The sequence below is a fragment of the Gopherus flavomarginatus genome, chromosome 7 (assembly GCF_025201925.1).
Source record: "Gopherus flavomarginatus isolate rGopFla2 chromosome 7, rGopFla2.mat.asm, whole genome shotgun sequence".
NCBI classification, from domain to species: domain Eukaryota; kingdom Metazoa; phylum Chordata; order Testudines; family Testudinidae; genus Gopherus; species Gopherus flavomarginatus.
Genome location: NC_066623.1, coordinates 11,254,636 through 11,273,677, shown reverse-complemented (window position 1 = coordinate 11,273,677; position 19,042 = coordinate 11,254,636). Strand labels below are relative to the sequence as shown.

Below are 19,042 nucleotides of genomic sequence, written 5' to 3'. Positions count from 1 at the left end.
CTGAGAAGCTGCTGGAGCTACCAGCAGCTGAATACTCGGAGGAAATGGGATCTTTGGACCACAGGACCCAGAGTGTAGTAGGTTAAGTAGCCCGGGGGGACCAGACTTTTCTCTGGCTCTGCTGCCGGAGTGTGAGTCAGCGTGTTGCGCTGAATTCCCCACTGACCCAGTGGCGGAACACTCTGGCACTGTTACAGCCCTGGGCTGGGATGTGGCGGAATCAGGTGGGCCTGCATCCCCCTGCCACCAGCCCTCACCCTAGGGAGGTGGCCTATTTATCCCTAGGCCAGAAGGCCCCGTGTGGTATTTGTAGCTGTCTGCCCCAGCCAGGTGACTGTGGGCTAAGGATTGTGGTGCTTTGCCTGGCCCAGCGGGCTGGAGCTCTCCCCTATAAGACTGTTACTTATGGTCTGCCAGTAGTAGGCAAAGTGGCTTCCCTCCCTACTTGAGTGTGAGGGACCACTGTAGGCACAATTTGCTTTTGGTGAATCCGTGCTGGCTATTCCTTATAACCCTGTTCTCCTGTAAGTGCTTACAAATAGATTGTTTAATAATTTGTTCCAGTATCATTTCTATTATCAAAGTTACACTGTCTACTCTATTGTTCCTTGGATCCTCTCTCTTTTTCAAGAGAGTTACCCTTCCCCAGTTCTCTGGGACCTCACCTTGGAGTTCTCAAAGATAATTGCTAGCAGTTCCAAGATTGCTTCAGATAGTTCGTTAAGTACTCTCAGATGGATTTCATCAGGCCCTGCTAACTTGAATACATCTAACTTATCAAACTATACTTTAACCTGTTCTTTCCCTAGTTTGGCTTGAGTTCCTTCCTCTTGCTATTAATGTTACTTCTGTTGAGTATCCGGTCACCATTAACTTTTTTAGTGAAGACAGAAGCACAATAGATATTAAACCCCTCAGTCTTCTTGATATCAGTTGTTAGTTCTCATTCCTCACTAAGTAGAGGCCTGCACTTTCCTTCATTTTTCTCTTGCTCCTAATGTATTTAAAGAACCTTTTCTTACAGCCTTTTATGTCCCTTGCTAGGTGTAACTTATTTTTGTGCCTTGGCTTTTTGGATTTGTTCCTATATGCATGTGTTATTCTTTTGTACTCCTCCTTAGCATTGTTTCCACTTTCTGTAGGATTCCATTTTGATTTTCAGATCATTAATAAACTCCTGATATAGCCATATGGGCCTCTTTCTATTCCTCCTATCCTTCCTTTACATCAGGATACTTTGCAGTTATGCCTTTAATATTGTCTCCTTGAGAAAGTGCCAGCATTTCTCAACCCCTTTATCCCTTAGGTTGTCTTCCTGTGGGACCTTACATTCTAGTTTTCAAACATCTGCTTTTTTTTTTTTTAAGGTGACTGTCTTTATTCTGCTGCTTTCACTCCTTCTCTTCCTTCGAACCATGACATCTGTCATTTCATGATCACTTTCACCCAAATTGCCTTCCACCTTCAGATTCACAACCAATTCCTCCCTGTTGGTCGGAGTCAAGTCTAAAATGGCTGTCTCCCTGGTTACTTCCTCCACTTTCTGAAATGGAAAGTGTGCCCCAATGTAGTCAAAGAAATTATTGGAAATTTTGTGTTTTGCCATATTACTTTTCCAAAAGATGCCTCACTAAGTAAAGTTCCCTATTACTACCAGGTCATTTGTTTTTGATATTTCTGTTGTTTGTTTTAGAAATGCCTCATCCACCTCCTCTTCCTGATTTGGTGTAGACCCTTACCATAATGTCAGCCCAATGTCCCCCTTTTATCTTTACCCAGAGACTTTCAACTAGTCTGCCTCTCACCTCCTTCTGGACCTCAAAACAAGTGATGTATAATGCACCACCTCCTCCCTTTATTCTCTGACTGTCTTTCTTAAAAAAGCTATCCTGTTCTATTCCAATATTTGTCACAAAATTTATCCCTCTAAGTCTCTGTGAAGCTGATTAAGTCATATTTTAGCTTAGGCCTGGCTCCCGGCCCCGGCTGTTTCATACAGGGAAAGAGGAAATCCCATCATCCTCCCTCCCCCTGCATCCCGGCCAAATCCAGCAGCTGAGCCCAGTGCAGGGTAGGAGCCACTGGCCCCGGGGCATCCCCACCCCCACAGTGATTTACCTCTCCACCGGGTTCCCTGGGGAGAGGTGTGTGACTGCTCTTGTGGGTTCTCTTTGCTTTCCTGTCAGAAAGTCCATTTTTTCTGTGGGGAAGCAAAGAAATCTGTGAGGGACATGAATTCTGTGGGTGTGCAGTGGCGCAGAATTTCCCTAGGAGTAATATACATTTTTATTTTGCTGTATGTGTAAAATGTCTTTTTCTTTCCCATGGACTACCTTTTTAATTTATCCTGTCTGAGTAGGAAGGGAAGAAACTTGCTTTTGTTTGTTCAGATAATTTTATTTGGGATCTTGTACATTTCCATTTAATATACATTTCCGTTTATAAGTAGCGAGTGATATTAAAGTGGTTACAGTTCTGGACATGAACATGAGATGTTATACCAGGATATACTCTTTGCATTGGCAGCATTTCTCCAATTTTTTGTCCCTTTTTGATCTGACCTCTGTAAGTAACAGGCCTGATATAGAACATATGGATGCAGAAACCTTGAGAAAAGGAGGGGAAAAAAAGATTTAGGGAGGATAAAGGAAACATCAAACTTTGATCATCTGATCTCCTTGGCTGATTTTATTCTAACAATTTTCTAATTATCTTCCAGTCTTGTACTACCATTGGTTTTAGCACTGCTGGGAGCGCTAGTGCAGTCCAGCTAACAGTATTCATGAAGTTGGGGTTATTAGGCTGGTGACTTTGGGAGGTCGAGGGAAGAATTTTTTTTTCTTATGGAACCAAACTCCTGTGTATTTCAAGCTCCCTCTTTTTATTTTCCTTCCCTCCCTTTGTTTTCTTCACTTTAGGTCCTCATTTTTGTTCCTTTGTCTAAGTGGGTGAAGAGCTAGAGGGGAAAAGGAGTGTGTTGCTGTTCCTTTTGATGGAGAATTTGGCCTGCTTTGTGTGTGAGTGAATGAGTTGTACTTATATTCAAATATAGGACCAGATCGTTTTGAGTGAAACACCGGCATTGACCTACTTTACACAGTTATGATTTGCTTAACTTCTAAGTTTGTTTAGATCATGCTTCTACCATAGCTCTCCAATTGATTAAGAATAGAAGGTAATCTTGTTTAATGACAAATCTTTAATAAATATTTAAATATTAGAATATGGTAGCTCAGTTACCTGATCCACGAAGTTTGACACCATTATTAATGACATTTCTCCCTCCATGGGGATTAATTCGTCTCTCAATCATACCACTGAAAGGAGCATACACTGTTGAGCCATCTCTGCATATAACATCCACCCCTAGGTGCTTTTTTCTACCGTCTTTTCTGGAAGTGTGTAAATGTGCAAATAATGAGACAATGCTGACTTACATGTTCATTAGCCCTAACGCCTCACACTAGATACACATGTAGATTATTTAAAGCAACACAGGGGTATGGCTACCATTGTTAGCTTAGTTGTGTTTCAAATTTTGTATTTCTGCAATGGAGGTAGAAGTATTTGAAGGTTCAGTCCAGTTATAATAATTGCAAATCTCTCTCCACTGTTAATCAGAGCGAGTCAAAAATATATTTTATTTTCCATAAAAATTATTGGAAAAAAAAATAAAATCTTCATTTTTACACTTTTTGAGTGTTTTGGGGTTATACCACGGTTTCAAAAAACAAAACAAAGTAATACAACCTTCCCGCACCCACGACATATACATATTTCCTTTGTTAAAAATGAAAAACAAAAAAATTTTACATTTTGAGGTTTTTGATATTTGTGAAAACACACAAAATCTCTTTGAACAAAAGGAAAATTTCTCAAGAAGGCCTGGGAGGAAAATAAGCCTTTAATCATTGAGATTAAAAAAAAAAAAAGTAAATTAATAAATTTGATAGAATTGGTCAAAACATTTCCACCTGACCTCTGAGGTTGGGAATTGGGGTCACTCAAGTGTGTGGAAGTGAGACCATTTCAATGTTGTTTCTTAACTAGTTCTGTCCTCAGGGCCAGTGTAAGGATGTTTCATGCCCTAGGCGAAACTTCCACGTCCCCACCCACGCGCCCCTGCCCTGAGGTGTCCCCCCGCGGCAGCTCCCACCACCACCCAGAGGCGCCCCCTTGTGGCAGCTCCCCACCCTCTGCCCTGAGGCACCCCTCCCACCCCAGCTCACCCCTGCTCCACGCACAAGCACCCCGAGCACGCACGAGCACCCAGAGCACGCCATTGCTGCTTCATTTCTCCAGCCTCCCAGGCTTGTGGCGCCTAAGCTGATTGGCGCCACAAGCCTGGGAGGCGAGAGAAGTGAAGCAGATCACCCCTGTTCCGCCTCCTCCCCTAGCACGCCGTGGCTGCTTCACGTCTCCTGCCTTCCAGGCTTGCAGTGCCAATCAACTTAGGGAGGAGGTGGGGCAGGGGTGAGCTGGAGCGGGGAGTTCCCTTGTGTGCCGCCTCCCCGCCTTACTTGCTGCAGGCGGCCTTCCCTGCGCTCCCCTGCCCCAGCTCCCTCCACCTAAATGCTAGCGACGACCAGGGTGGCTGAAGATCCGGCCGCCGCAGTCGCTGACAAAGAAAATGGCGCCCCCCAAATCCCAGCGCCCTAGGTGACCACCTAGATAGCCTAAATGGTTGCACCAGCCCTGTCTGTTCTACCTGTGTCTAGAACAACAAACTGAACAGCCTCTAGAGAGCTGCATGTGAAATCATCTGGTGGTCTGAGTCCAGTTCCTAGAGGGCAAATATCCTGTCCTCATCACAAAAATCCTTAGAAATAGCACTAACATAACTAAGGACCCAACAAGGAGGACCAAGGACTGAATAGGTCCTAGTGGTGAGACTCTCCCTTTTCTCAGTGTGATTCTGTCACATGAGGAATTAATGCATGCTGGAAGGATTGTTGTCCTGGGTCTTGTTTCGCCAACTGCTCTTCAGTGGTGTCATTTGACAGACTTCAGAAGCCCTGAGAGCTTTAAATGAAGGTTGAACTCAGAAGTTTTGGTTCTTAGTGAATAGTTCATTATTTTAGCAACAACAATGAACAAACAAACCACCTGTTCCACACACAGAAAAAGTGCTCTCAGTATCCTACCTTGGAGCTGTATAATATCCACAGCCATATCCATCACAGCCCCTTGCTTTGTTCCTAGGATTCCCAGCACATATCTGTCCCCATGGTCCTGCAGCAACTTAAGAAGAAATGGAATATACACAATTGAATCTTTTTTTGCCTTGTACAGGACATAATGTTACATATTAAATGTTTGGTATGCAACTAATAGATTTAAAATAGGAGGATGCTGAATTTTCTTTAATAATATGCATTATAATGTGTCACTTCTGAATATACATTGGTTGTGTTAGTGCCACGGATGAATGGCTCTTTATTCTTTGTTAGTGTGAACAGAGTGGTGTTCTTTTTCCTTTAAATTGACTACACAGTACAGAAGAGAAGATCTTGATATTTTTGACATAGGAATAATTGATCCAGCCCAAGTTTTTCTTGCAGAACTCTGGAAGAGTTCTCATGCTTTACTTAGATTGTAAGCTCTTTGGAGCAGGGACTCATTTTGTGTGTGTGTGTTTGTACAGCACCTGACACAGTGACATTCTGGCTCATGACTGGGGCATGTAGATCAGTGGTTCTTAAACTTGGGCCACTGCTGGTTCAGGGAAAGCCCCTGATGGGCTGGGCTGGTTTTTTTTCCTGCCCCGTCTGCAGGTTCGACCGATCGCAGCTCCCACTGGCCGTGGTTTGCCGCTCCAGGCTAATGGGTGCTGCAGAAAGTGGCACGGGCCTGCCAGGGGCTTTCCCTGAACAAGGGGCAGCCCAGGTTTGAGTACCACTGATGTAGATGATCCTGCAATAGAAATAATGAATAATAACTTAGGCTAAGGATCAAATACTATCCTCCCTCTTCAGTGGAAATTTATGGATGGTAATAAGGATTTGAGTTTATTACTTAGCTCTGAAGTAGAAGATTATGCGTGTGGGGTCAGAGGAGGCTCTGAATGTTGGCTGTTCATCAGTTTGAACTATTTAGAGGAAAACATAGCTCACTGAGAGAGTCAGAAAACAAAACAATACTACATTGTAACTGCAAATTGAGATTATACCTGATGGCCAGGGCCGCCTGGGGCGGGGGAGCAGGTGGGGCAATTTGCCCTGGGCCCCAGAGGGGCCCTGAGAGCCCTGGCCCAGTAGCGGTCCGGGTCTTCGGTGGCATTTCGGTGGCGGGGGGCCCTTCAGTGCTGCCGAAGATGTGGAACGACTGAAGGGCCCCCCTGCCTCCAAAATGCCACCGAAGACCCGGACCACTGCCAGGTGAGCACAAGCACTGCAGCTCCCCCACTTTGCCCCAGGCCTCCTGAATCCTCTGGGCAGCCCTGCTGAAGGCAGCAGAAGAACACACCTTTCCAGCTTGCCTCGCCCTGAGTCTCAGAAAAGTGAACCTGCAGAGCTGGAGATTTGCATTCTGTAAGAGTTGTATAATTGATAGGACATAATTGACCCACCAAGCCTCTGTTTTGACACAGCTCTCATAAAAAGCCCCCTGAAATCCCTTCATGGACTTCAGTGCACTCTCGGTCAGGTTCTATGCCAGGTGAAAATTAAGCATAAATTACTTGGCTGTATTTTGAGAACTGCTAAGTGGAAGGCCAGGTCTATCTGTTTCACAATATTGATTTAAAACTGTTCCTTTTTGAGTATTTTACCTCCTTCTGAAAACACCTTTTGGGCCTGAGCTCTGCTCCGTGTAACTGAGGAGGGGGGAGTGAAATTGACTTTCTGCCACCTTTCTTCCATCATGAGGAACACGAGCTTTAACTCTCCCAGAAGTCTTTTTAATTCTTGGAAGAGTGGTGGGCAGGAAGGGGTGGTGTGGACGTGGCTGTGTCCCCCAGGTATTCCTATCCAAGAGCTTTTCCGAACTGTCGGATTAAACCAGGTTTCTGCCCCCAGAGCAGTGCAAAGGGTGAAGCATGTAGCCTATTATTTGTCTTGCAGCAGCATGCTGAGTATTTTACAGTTAGGTAAGAAGACAAGGTCCCTATCCGGGTGAACTTGCAATTTAACAGACAACATACAAACAAACCAAGTGGCGGGAAAGGGAGAGCTGAAAATCTGTGCAATGGAGCCCACGGTTTGTACTTCCATGTTGTTTGTACAGAGTGTGCGGGGAAGGAGTTTTTTAAACACCCATATTCACAAGATTAGTTATAAGGAGCATGGGTCTCTGTCAAGAAAGTATTTGGATTGGAACACTTTGATTTTTTCAGATTTTTTTGACCAAAACAATTCAGTTAATTTAACATATATTAATGAAATGTTTCAGTCACCTCAAATCTGCATTGTTCTGCAAACAAAAAGAGAATTGTGGCTAAAGTTTTTTTCCAGCTCTAGTGCTCATTTACGGTTCAGACAAAAGAACAAAATGGGGGAAATGAAGAGGTGAGGCAATGTGTGGAATAAAAACTAATAATGTGAAGAAATAAATATCATTATGGAGCCTCTTTCCTGTATGAGGAATAAATTCTGCCTTTAAATCAGTGATTCTCAACCTGCGACCCTTGCGCTGATTGTCACCCAATCGGCACACAGCTGTGGCCCATGTGACATCCTCAGGGCCTTACAGGTAGTATTGGATGCGGCCCACAATGGTAAATAGGTTGATAACCACTGCTTTAAATACGTGTGCAGCTCCCACTGAAGTAAGTGCTGGGCATATCCAAGGCTGGAGATTGGTTGCTAAGAAACTATGTGACCACGGTACTGGCAATATGGCTTTGTCCTTGAAGATTCTTGTAAAAGGTGCTCATTGGAATGAAACATACCATCCTATTACCCTGCTGGGAAAGGGATAAATGGGTCTGCTGACTCCCTGAGGGCAATGACGTGTTATCCCACCTAGAGAGAAGAGATGTGGGTGTAGCTTTGTCTAGGGGAAACAGGACTGAGGGAGCAATTAGAGGAAGAAGGTCTGAGCAGATCCTTACTGTTCTCTCTCTTTTGTTGTTCTTGTTTGTTTTCGAGAAGGGCAGACCCCAGCAAGGAGCTGAGTTTGGAATCTATATGTAGTGTTTGTGCAGGTGGGGAAAGGCACCTACTGACCACACCAAAGAAGGTCAATACAATGCTGCTGGTGCCTCCATTATTTGTTCCATCTTGATTCAATAAGGATATCAGTTCACAATCTCTCTCCTTGGAAACTAGATCCCACTCCTAGCATCAGTGTTACCCCCTTTGACCCAAGTGGCTACTCCAAGTTTCCCTGGGGGATGTTCCAGCTGGAAGTAGAGATGGGTCGGATCTGGTATTTTCTTTGATGCAGTTTTGTTTCTTTACAAATAATGTATTAAGTCCTGTGTCTCTGAACACAGAAGGAATTGAATAGCAGAAAACAGCAGGAGCATCCTTTTTACCCAGCTCCCCTGATCCAAAACACTTTTCTCCAATTTTTTTTCAAAAGTCAACCACTGCACTTTCTGATATACTTCTAGGCGTGCTCTCTGTCTCTCATATTCCCAGTTTTGCTCTGTACCCCACACCAGCCCAAAACAATACTCAGCCAAAAGCTCCCTGGCAGTTTCCCATGCTTCTTTTGTCGTAGGTAGCAGTTCTATGTGTAACAGGGTTCCACTCAGCTCATAACAATACTTTATTCTAGATATGTTCCATTTATTTTTATGAACCCTTTGTAGAATAATACATTTTTCAATGTGACTATAGGTAGCAGAATCCATCCCTTGGCAATTTAATATAGAAACAAACCTATAGAAATATTCTAGGATGATGCCTCTTTAGTCATGCTATTATTATTTAAAGTAGAGGGGAAAGGTTATAATATCTGATACTCACAAGACATTAACCACGTATGCCATGTCGATAACGAGTTCACCTAGTAATCACATAGCTGATGTATGGAAAAGAATAACATGCCTTTATCTACACACAAGAGAGTATGGTTTTATGGTTTTACACTTTAATAGTATTTTTAAATCCTCTATAATTATTCAAAGAATTCAGTTTAACTTCCAAGAGTTATTTTTTATTTCCTGATACAGTGATTGTATAGAGAGATGCTGTAGATATAGCTGTTGTTGGATAATATAGGTATATAAGGGGGTAAATTAGCTTGGTTAAAGAAAATTATATGCCTTGTGGTTAGCAGTTGTGGGAAGGCTTTGAAAAATGGTCTGCTTGATTGGAAATACAGGGCTTGAAATGTGGCTTACTTGGAAAAAAAATGGACCTAAAAGGTAACTGATAACATAGGAGGAAAAGACCTTGGAAAAGTCCTCAGTTGTCCCAGATGGTTCTAACAATAAAGGAGGATTGTGCCTAATGAACCAGCAGTGACTCCAATCAGGCCAAAACCTGGTTATTAGCTAGGATAGTGAGAATCAACAAGACATCACTTGTTTGCCACACTGTACAAAAGAACTAGGCTTGCTAAGGGTATTTATCAGATCCTATCAAATCACGCTGAATCAAGCCAGAATGCAAGGGTTATCCTGAGACTGATCCTCTCATGAGTATTCTGATCAAATCCTTATGAATGTGTATTTATTGTGTTGGTGACTGCTTATGACTTAAGATTTTAAATGGGTGTTGTGGTGGTATCCTCATAAACAATTATATCCAATGGTTATACAGAAGTGGATACACATACCAAATCACGAGTGAAGAGGGATGTGAGAAATATGTTTGAGCTATTAGTGATTCCATAAAGGCCTTCACAATGAATATAGAGTAAATGTTGGGGTAAAAAGTGTGTATTTGTCTCAAACCTGTTTCCTCAAATAGGACTTGATCACTTGGAGGAAAGACCTTTTATACGGTAGTAACCGAAAAATACCTAAATGTAATCACATCCAAGAAACTCACATTGCATGACAGCAGTTTACTTAAAAACAGAGAACTTTTCCTCCTCCTTTGTTCTAGTCCTTTTATTACAGGATCATAGATAGAGAAACAGTCTGAGATGGTCTATACCTTTTGACCTTTGTCCTAATATAAAACCATTTGCAGGTTTTTGGGAGAAACCCCAAATTGCTGATGGAGTTAATGTACTGTTACCTGTCTGTCGTCTCTCTTATGCAATGGACATAGATTAATACTATTAATATTTTACTGTAATCTTTATCAGTAACTGTTATGGATTTTGCTGTTAAAGTATTTACACAAAATTAAGATGTGATTTTCAAATGCACAAGTGGCAGTTAGGCCCAGATCTGCCCTTCCTTAAGATGTTTTTCCAGCAAAAAAATGCTAGTTTAAAATAAGCAACATTACAATAATATTTTGACTTACCAGATGAAATCAAGGTAGCAACAATGATTGTTCTGACTATGAGCATCTTTGTCTGTGTCACCAGCGTTGTGGTTTCAAGTGAAGGGTCTAAAATACTTTACTTTCTCTTTATGCATTCCAAAAGAGGTTGTGTCTTAGTTCCTAGCCAATCAGACATCATCAGGGAAATTTAATAGGAACTTGTTATCTTGGTTCAGAACTTAATCTTTAAAGCCAAATATCAACCGGAACAGAGCCTTCTCTTGGGGGCGTCCCGGCAGGGCAGATAATAAATATTGTGGAAATGCCAAACCATTCTGCAAAAGTAATTATGTGGTTTAGGAGAATGCAATGCAATTAACTTGTCTGGGGTATTTTTAACAACTGAACAGTGGGTTTAAAAATAAAAAAATCACAATTTGTCCTTGAATTCTCCTATCTATTTATGCATTCCTCAGCAGTCTGTAGCTAAATTCCTGATTTCAGAAAGATAATTGGATGGAAGGTGAGAATAGAGTCCCAAGCAATCTGTAAAGCTACAGATTGGGCTGGCCTGCAGAGAGACACACACACCTTAGATTTGGGAAGGAAATCAGCTAGTTGGACAATTCTGTACTTCAGAAGGTGACCACTGAGTAATCAACCTTATTTTGGAAAAGTTGTGGGCAAATAGAACCTTATTAGAGTGTTCTATGAAAGGTTCTTCCTTGTCTCACCAGTACATGGGACACTTCTTGCTCAGTTACATAAGTCTATTTCATTATACATCCTAGATATGATACATCTTCAGAGTTAACACCTGGAAAAGCCATAAGGTTACAATCTGGAGCACGGCTTAATGTAAAAATAGGAAACCTTCTAGTAATGTGGTTAAACCAAATTACAGGAAATTCAAGAAATGGAGAATGCTGAAGCATGAATAAGGTAAACTGTAGTTATTTTGGGGAAGGGAAGGAATGTGACCTATTGGTGGTATCCAGAGGCTGAGAGCTAAGTTTATATTCTTGTCTCTTCCTCTGCCAGGTGTATGTCTTTAGAGAGTCATTATTTCCCAGATGGCCTAGCTGTAAAAGAAAAATGAAAAAATAGGTTACACATAATTTGATTATGGGACATTCAAACCTGGTAGATGTACTCTCAACCCCCTTCTTTTCATTCCCCCTCTCTTTCCTTTTATAGTATCAAACTTGCTTCTATAAAGCAATTGCCTTTCCAATCTTGGTGACAAAACCACAAAATGAGGTTTAGATACAGGGGACTCAAACGGAAATCCTTGTCCTCATAAAGTTGGAGGGGGTTAGAATGAAATTAAATACAACAACAGAAAGAAATAGTGTTGGTATGTATTCTGTACTTAGTGGCAACAAGGAAAAAAAGGGAAGAAAATGGGAAAAAGCCAAGATACCTAGAATGTTGAGAGAGAATTTTCATTTTGATGAAAAACTGGACACTTTACGAAAAGGGGCTGGGGATTATGAAATCATGGAGTGTTTAATGAAAAGCAATTTTTTCCCCAAAAAAAGTTTTGAAGGAAAAATTTTGGCCATTTCTACTCTCAAGGTATGATTTAGTGCTAGGAATTTCTATGTTGCAAAGGGTAAATGTTGCTTGTTTTCAAAGTCCAAATACACAAACCACAAAATACATCTCTACCCTGATATAACGCGACCTGATATACATGAATTTGGATATAATGTGATAAAGTAGCGCTCCGGGGGGAGGAGGGCAGGGTTGCGTGCTCCGGCGAATCAAAGCAAGTTCGATATAACGTAGTTTCACCTATAACGCAATAAGATTTTTTTGGCTCCCGAGGACAACGTTGTATCGGGGTAGAGGTGTATTTCAAACCATTAATAAATAAGATTGGATGAATTACTTTTTCTAATAAAATAGAATGAATATTTTGTTCTTTTTTTGTGAAGTTATGAAAAACCCTTTTCAAATCTTATTTGATTAACCTCAGTCATTGCACTTACGTAGCAAACAGCAGTGGCGTGTTTTAGGTCCCCCGCATCTATGGTTAGAGTATGTGCCAGAACAATAATTGCTGCTATACTGACATATCCCTCTGTGGTTTAAACAAGCTCGATCATAGAAGAGAAACCACAGGTGCTCATTCATTTTACCTAAGAAATAACAGAGTTCTTTATCAATTTCTAATGAGATTTTACTATCCATCATTTATTTGAGTAACCGCGATCATAGTGACACTGGCATTAATCACTGGCACAGACTCTGTCGATGAAAGATTTTCTCCAGGACTGTGTCCATACCAATGGTAAAGGACTCACCCCATTACTTCTCCTTTCATAGACTCTGGGACTGGAAGGGACCTCGAGAGGTCATTGAGTCCAGTCCCCTGCCCTTATGTCAAGACCAAATACTGTCTAGACCATCCCTGATAGACATTTATCTAACCTACTCTTAAATATCTCCAGAGATGGAGATTCCACAACCTCCCTAGGCAATTTATTCCAGTGTTTAACTACCCTGGCAGTTAGGAACTTTTTCCTAATGTCCAACCTAAATCTCCCTTGCTGCAGTTTAAGCCCATTGCTTCTTGTTCTATCCTTAGAGGCTAAGGTGAACAAGTTTTCTCCCTCCTCCTGATGACACCCTTTTAAATACCTGAAAACTGCTATCGTGTCCCCTCTGTCTTCTCTTTTCCAAACTAAATAAACCCAGTTCTTTCAGCCTTCCTTCATAGGTCATATTCTCAAGACCTTTAATCATTCTTGTTGCTCTTCTCTGGACCCTCTCCAATTTCTCCACATCTTTCTTGAAATGCGGTGCCTAGAACTGGACACAATACTCCAGTTGAGGCCTAACCAGCGCAGAGTAGAGCAGAAGAATGACTTCTCTTATACCCTCTTGCATAGCCCTAAGCCATTCCTCCCCTTTCTCAGGGATTGCAAATGTCAAACACATATAAATGGTTATCCTGACTCCCATAGTTATTATCTAGCCAAGTTATGTATATTTTTTAATCTTTCCTCAAAAGCCAATCTTTTGATCCTCTTCATCATTTTATTACCACTTCAGTTTGCTGACATTGGTTGCTAACAGCTGTATATGGAGATCTAGTCATGGTCTTAGTACCATACAGTAGTGGGACAGATGAAACAGAGGTCCCATCCATATGCCTCCAGAGCAAGGCGCACCATTCCCCACCCTCACCACCATTACATGGCTAAATCTGCAATATTTTTAGGAGGGGAAGATTTCAGCTTGACCCTAGTTGGTGACCTGCTGGGCTAAAGAAGTCCTACTAGGCACAGTTCAAATCCACTTATGCTGATTTTCCATAGCCTGGATGGGGTTTTCCCTGAGCTTAATTTTCTCTGAGGGGTCTTAGCTCCAGAGAACTTAAAGATCCATTGCAGAAGAACCAGGAAGAGGTGTTTCTCTGGTCCTCCTCCTAATTTAGGGAAGGAAATCTACCTAGCCAGAAGATCCTTCCCATGGATATGGGTGGAGGGAAGGAGTCTCCTCTACACTTCCATGAAAGCACAAAATGGTGGAAAGAGGCAGCCAGCCCATCCCCCTCTCTCTCCTACGGAATCTGAGGGAAGAGAAGGGGATGTACCTCAGAAGAAAACTTCAGATAAGGGATGGGGGAACCTAAGGTTTGTCACAAGTCAGTTGAGAGCCACTTCATCTTGAATGATTCCTTAGAATATGTGCTAACTACTTATGGTAAACTCTCTCTTCAATCTTGCAGTTAGCCTTGACACTAAGTACCTTTCTCAGAACTGGAGAAGAGCTCTGTGTAGCTTGAAATCTTGTCTCTCTCTCACCAACAGAAATTCGTCCAATGAAATATTACTTCACCTGCCTTATCTTTCTAAGACTATTCTTATGCAGTCTCGATGTACTATAAATGTATACTTTGGAAAACTAATATAAATAGACTATAAAATAGCTTGTACTTACACGAAGTAGAGCAAGGCATGCAGCATTTTCTATTTTTATCATGTCCGCACAACCCAGAGACCATCTCAGACCAGCATCTTTTTTGTCGATAGTCATAGCACTTCCCAAGTTTTTTCTCACATTCAACATCAGCAGCAACTAGCAATAGAAAAGACTTTGTTCAGAAATGTTATGGACATGTTACGCTGGGCTATTACAGCAAAGTGACAAGGGATAACCGAATAGTAAATAAGTGCGAATAAAATTCCTGAAGAGTTCCTCACTAACTATTACTCTGGACTTGCTGTGCCTCTACAAAAGCTAAGCTCTGAAAATTTTCTCACTTGTTCTCTAAAATAAGTCAGCCGGGTTGAAAATGCACATTCAGCTCTTAGTGTGGAATTCTAACAGAAGTAAGTTCCCTACTCTTTTTAAAAAAGAGAAGAAAATAAAAGGATTATTTTAGAGTGTCACTCACCTTCTGTGAAGACAAATGACTTAGTTTTTTGGGATTTTTTTCAGGACTGGTCTGATTTCTAAAATTAGAACGTTTTAACCAATTGAGAACTTATTTCTTAGCATGATCAGTGGCCACTTACTAAGATTTTAGGTATAGTCAAGTTGTCCCCTCCCAACCTAAATGACATCGGTGAGGAGCAGAGTGAACTACATTCTGCAGTGACCAGAAGGCCAAGTTGAGAGTCATGAGGGAACTGCTTGTTCCAGGCTGCAGCTGGGACAATTTGCATGAGATTCCAAATGTTTCTTTGAGAAGCACATAGCAAAATTCCCCAGCTGCATATTTGGATCCCAGGCTCTGCAATGTGATCTACCATTTCAGAATCCTGTGCCCACCTAGAGTCTAGTCCCACAAGAGACCCTGCAGAGGCCCAAACTAGACATTGAGAGATAGGTAAGTTAGCTGATTTGTCTTTGTGAACACACAGCCTTTGATTTGTAATCACAAATACAACTGCCCTGTTAACCCAGCCTTCCAGAAATCTTTCCAACCAAACAGCAGCAACAGCAAAGGTGTGGTGTCATTCTCCCCCATTTCATTCATCTAAGATGTGAATTTCAGAACTTTGCTTATACCATGCTCAATAATGTTAACATTTGCACAGGCAATTTCTTCCTCCGTCCAACCACAAACAGTAGGCAAAGAGAGGATTGTTAGGAAAGGAAATTGTTAATAGCCAACTTTTTCCCTAGCAAATGAAAAAGTAAGATACGATACTACCATTCATGAAGTTGTATGCTATTCAGGCCAAGCGAAAGATACTTGTTTGTCAAGAAAGTGCAAAAATGTTTTCCTCAAACATCCCCTAAAATTTCCATATACATTTATTTGTTTGTTTTTTAATTTTCAAACTTTATCCTATCCCTAATTAACTCACACAGGACCAAGCTAGGTCTATCCAACACTAGCCTCACCAAACATTACAGATTTTCTCCAAAATCTTTTTTTTCAAAGTATTCCATTATAATTTAAACTGATCAATACTGAATAACAGCAAATTTCCCTATCAGCAAATCTGTTAGGTTCTCTTTAGATCTATTTTGATTAAATTAGAGCTGCTAAATGAGAAAGTAAAGACTAGAATGACACAATCCTTTTAGTCATCACATTTCAAGTCAAAATCTTCTTGGAGACTATACCTCTAGAACTAACTCTGTGTTGCTGAAAATATTGATAAACTCTTAACTGATTTTTACTGGTGTAACACTCCTCCACTATTATAAATAGATAATATTTTAAAATTTATTTTATTGTAGCAATTTAAAACAATAAACTTCTATAGAATTTGCATTTCAATATAATCTCAATAATAATAATTAATAACTAGCTCTTATATAACATCTTTTATCCATAGATCTCAATTAAGTTGAGTCACTTTAAGTTCATCTAGACAAGTTGACTTTGTTATAGACTCACCAACTGAAAACAAGGCAAAGACAAAAATCAGTGAAATCATTCTGTACGCTTCACCACGATTCTGTGCTCAGGCAACAGTACTGGACTTTCTTCTCATCCTGCTACATATGAATACCAGTGAAGGCCACCCTGACTTTCAAGCCAATCCAAATTCATAAACTTTCAACTCAGTGGAAAGGAGGCAGTCTTATTATGTGAGCTAATCTGGAGACAAAAATGCCTTCTCAGTGTGTATTGCTCCAATACAAAACATATGAACACATGGGGATTTCTACCTGAGTGATATCCAAAACCAGGAGTTTCTCATAATTCTCAACAAGCTCATGCACAATAAACAAATTAGCTATGTTTGATTATAAAATAGTGCTGTGCCACAGATGACTTTAAGTGAATGGGCCTTTGAAAGCTTGTTTCTGTTTCCTAGATATTGATAAACTGTCGGTGAAGAGCTCACTGGAAACCTGGATTCACAGGTATGACGCTATCCCTATCACAGACCCCTGACTAAATCTTGCTTTCTTTACTGAGGGGAAAACGGAGTTCAGTGGGAATTGCCGAGTACGGACTGCAAGATTTGCCCCCTTTGTATCCTCTCTGTTTATTTTTCAACTAGTTTTGTTCCAACTTCTCATGAAATTAGCTGAATGAGTTAAACTTGCTAAACCTAAATTATTTGCTGAATGTTTTATGCTATCCTCTTGCACAAAGATAAGAGATGAAAGCTCATTGGCTGCTTTTTTTGAGCAGGAGAGGCAAGGATACAATCTCTTCCTTGTTCACGTTCTGTATTTTCGGTTATAATTTGTTTCACATGAATGTACAAAGGAACGCTGAGTACAAATGTGATTATTGGCTCCATTGTCCGAGACTTAGAAAAGTATTCTGATGACCCAAGGGAATTTCTTATTAATGGTTAACATTCATATTTGCCATCAGTCCTGGTTTTCCTTTGCTGAGTAGCTTGTAGCAGAAAGAATTGGAGCAATATTGCATTTATCAGGAGTGTGATAGAGTCAGAGCCAGAGATGGGCACACTGAAACAAAAGCAGATTTAGACCTTGTTATCTTCCATAATTGAAGAGCCAGTAAGTAAGAGTGTGTGGAAGCCAGAAACCTGAATGTTTTCTCTCAGAATAACACAGCTAACATTCAGAATTGGTAAGATCAATACAGGAGGAAGAGTAAGTGTCAGGGAAACTGTTCCAGAACCCCATGGAGGAAATTCTAGCCCCACTGAAGTCAATATCAGTTTTGCTATTGATTTCATTAGAGCCAGTATTTCACCTTAAAAGAACTTTTAAAGAACCCCTCGAGAGAAGTAAAAGATTGCTCACCCACACCTTAGAAAACAGTTTCAGCCTAAATATGGCACACCATAGAAAACCCTATAATATCTCAGCACTCCACACCCAATGCATGTGCCCTCCCTAAACCCCTGTAAGATAGGGGTATCATTATTCTCATCATGAAGCTGAGGCACAGAGAGCCACATTTATAAAGGTATTTAGGCACCTAAAGATGCTGCAAGGTGGAGAGCGGCCTTAATAAGTGTGCATAAGTGAGTTTGGTGCATACCTCCCATTGACTTTCAACAAGGCACCTAATCTGCTTAGGAGTTTTGTGAAACCCACTAGGGCTAGATCCACAGAGGGGATGTAGTTAGAGCATTGCAATGCATATCTTTAGCACCCTGGTCCTGTGATTCTACAGCTGTGGGTTAGGATATCAGGCTCCCTAACCGCTGGGCTATAGGATATCTGGAGGAAGGTCTCTTGATGATATTCCACTTTGTACACAACACTTACATCTTCAGTGGGCCAGACAGTGAGCGAGAGAGTCTCTATAGCCTGGAAGTTAGGGCACTTACCTGGGAAGGTGGGAGACCCAAGTTAAGGTCCCTACTCCGATGAATATTTAAGTATTTTATACAAGAAAGTGGGACAGCTTTAACAGGAGAGATTGAGAAAGGGCCTTCCCATGATATACCGTAGCCCAGTGGTCAGGACATACTCCATGATGGTCAAGTCCCTGTTCCAACTCAGGCAGAGTGGGGATTTGACCTTGGACTTCCTGCATCCTGGGTAAATGTTCTCACCACTGGGCTATCAGATATAACGGGGGTAGCACCACCTTCTCTTCCTCCAGCTATGTTTTGTATGTGCCCTAAACAGTAAATGTGCTCTAAGGCAGCTTCTCAGCATGCCCGTTGAATTGGGTGCCACAGATGAATTAGGCAGATGAACACCAGGTTTGTGATTCCCGCCAGAGCTTTGGCACTGAGCAGCTAAGTGGAAATGTAGGTGCTAGGGACTTTAGGTGCTTACAGGGGAGGTGGCAGCTGAGCAGGGGTTTCAAGAATGTCGATTTTTGATTTGGATAGCTAAAGTGGCTTTTAGGCACTGTGGCAAACCCAGGACAAATAGCTACCAAAGGAGGGATAGTAATTAGTCCCAGAGGGGCTAAAAGGCCTCTCCCTATTCATTGAGGGGAGATAGCCATGGAGAAATAAGGTTCAGCTGGAACAGGGGTTGCCAGGGAACTAATTAGGTTCAGCTGGCCCAAATTGCTGGAGACCTTTTTAAACCCTCCCTGGCGGAGGGGAGGGAGAGTGAGAGAAGCTGCTAGCGAGTATGTGCAGCAAGACTCTGAACTCTTCCAGCCAGGAAGACTTGCACTCTTCCCAGAAGGGGAGAAAAACAGAGCAAGGGACTGCCTGAGAAAAGGATCAGCCAGACCCTCCGTGACCAGGAAGGACTTTACTTTGCCCAAGCCTGTGTCTCCAAGGAAAAAGGGGACTGAGCCAGCAGAGGAGAAACAGGTACTTTGCCACAGCACTTAAATCCATTTG

At 41.6% G+C, this 19,042-nt stretch overlaps 1 protein-coding gene and 1 long non-coding RNA gene across 3 annotated transcripts in view; one reads left to right on the top strand and one right to left on the bottom strand.

The window, feature by feature from the left end:
• Nucleotides 1-19,042, top strand: part of LOC127055371 (uncharacterized) — a 38,420-nt gene that overhangs the window by 18,963 nt on the left and 415 nt on the right. The window contains exon 4 of the long non-coding RNA XR_007775467.1: nt 16,619-16,667. This is a non-coding gene — a long non-coding RNA (uncharacterized LOC127055371). The remainder of the gene's footprint in view (nt 1-16,618; nt 16,668-19,042) is intronic.
• On the bottom strand, nt 2,440-9,074 carry LECT2 (leukocyte cell derived chemotaxin 2). Of its 2 annotated transcripts, none has more exons than XM_050962268.1 (4): nt 8,913-9,074; nt 5,145-5,241; nt 3,241-3,392; nt 2,440-2,606 (listed from the first exon to the last, which is right to left on the bottom strand). In XM_050962268.1, the coding sequence occupies exons 1-4, from the start codon at nt 8,917-8,919 to the stop codon at nt 2,440-2,442; spliced, it is 423 nt and encodes a 140-aa protein (XP_050818225.1). In that variant the 5' UTR covers nt 8,920-9,074. The 2 variants fall into 2 exon arrangements, with proteins under 2 accessions (XP_050818225.1, XP_050818226.1); XM_050962269.1 differs by lacking the exon at nt 8,913-9,074 and adding an exon at nt 5,291-5,297.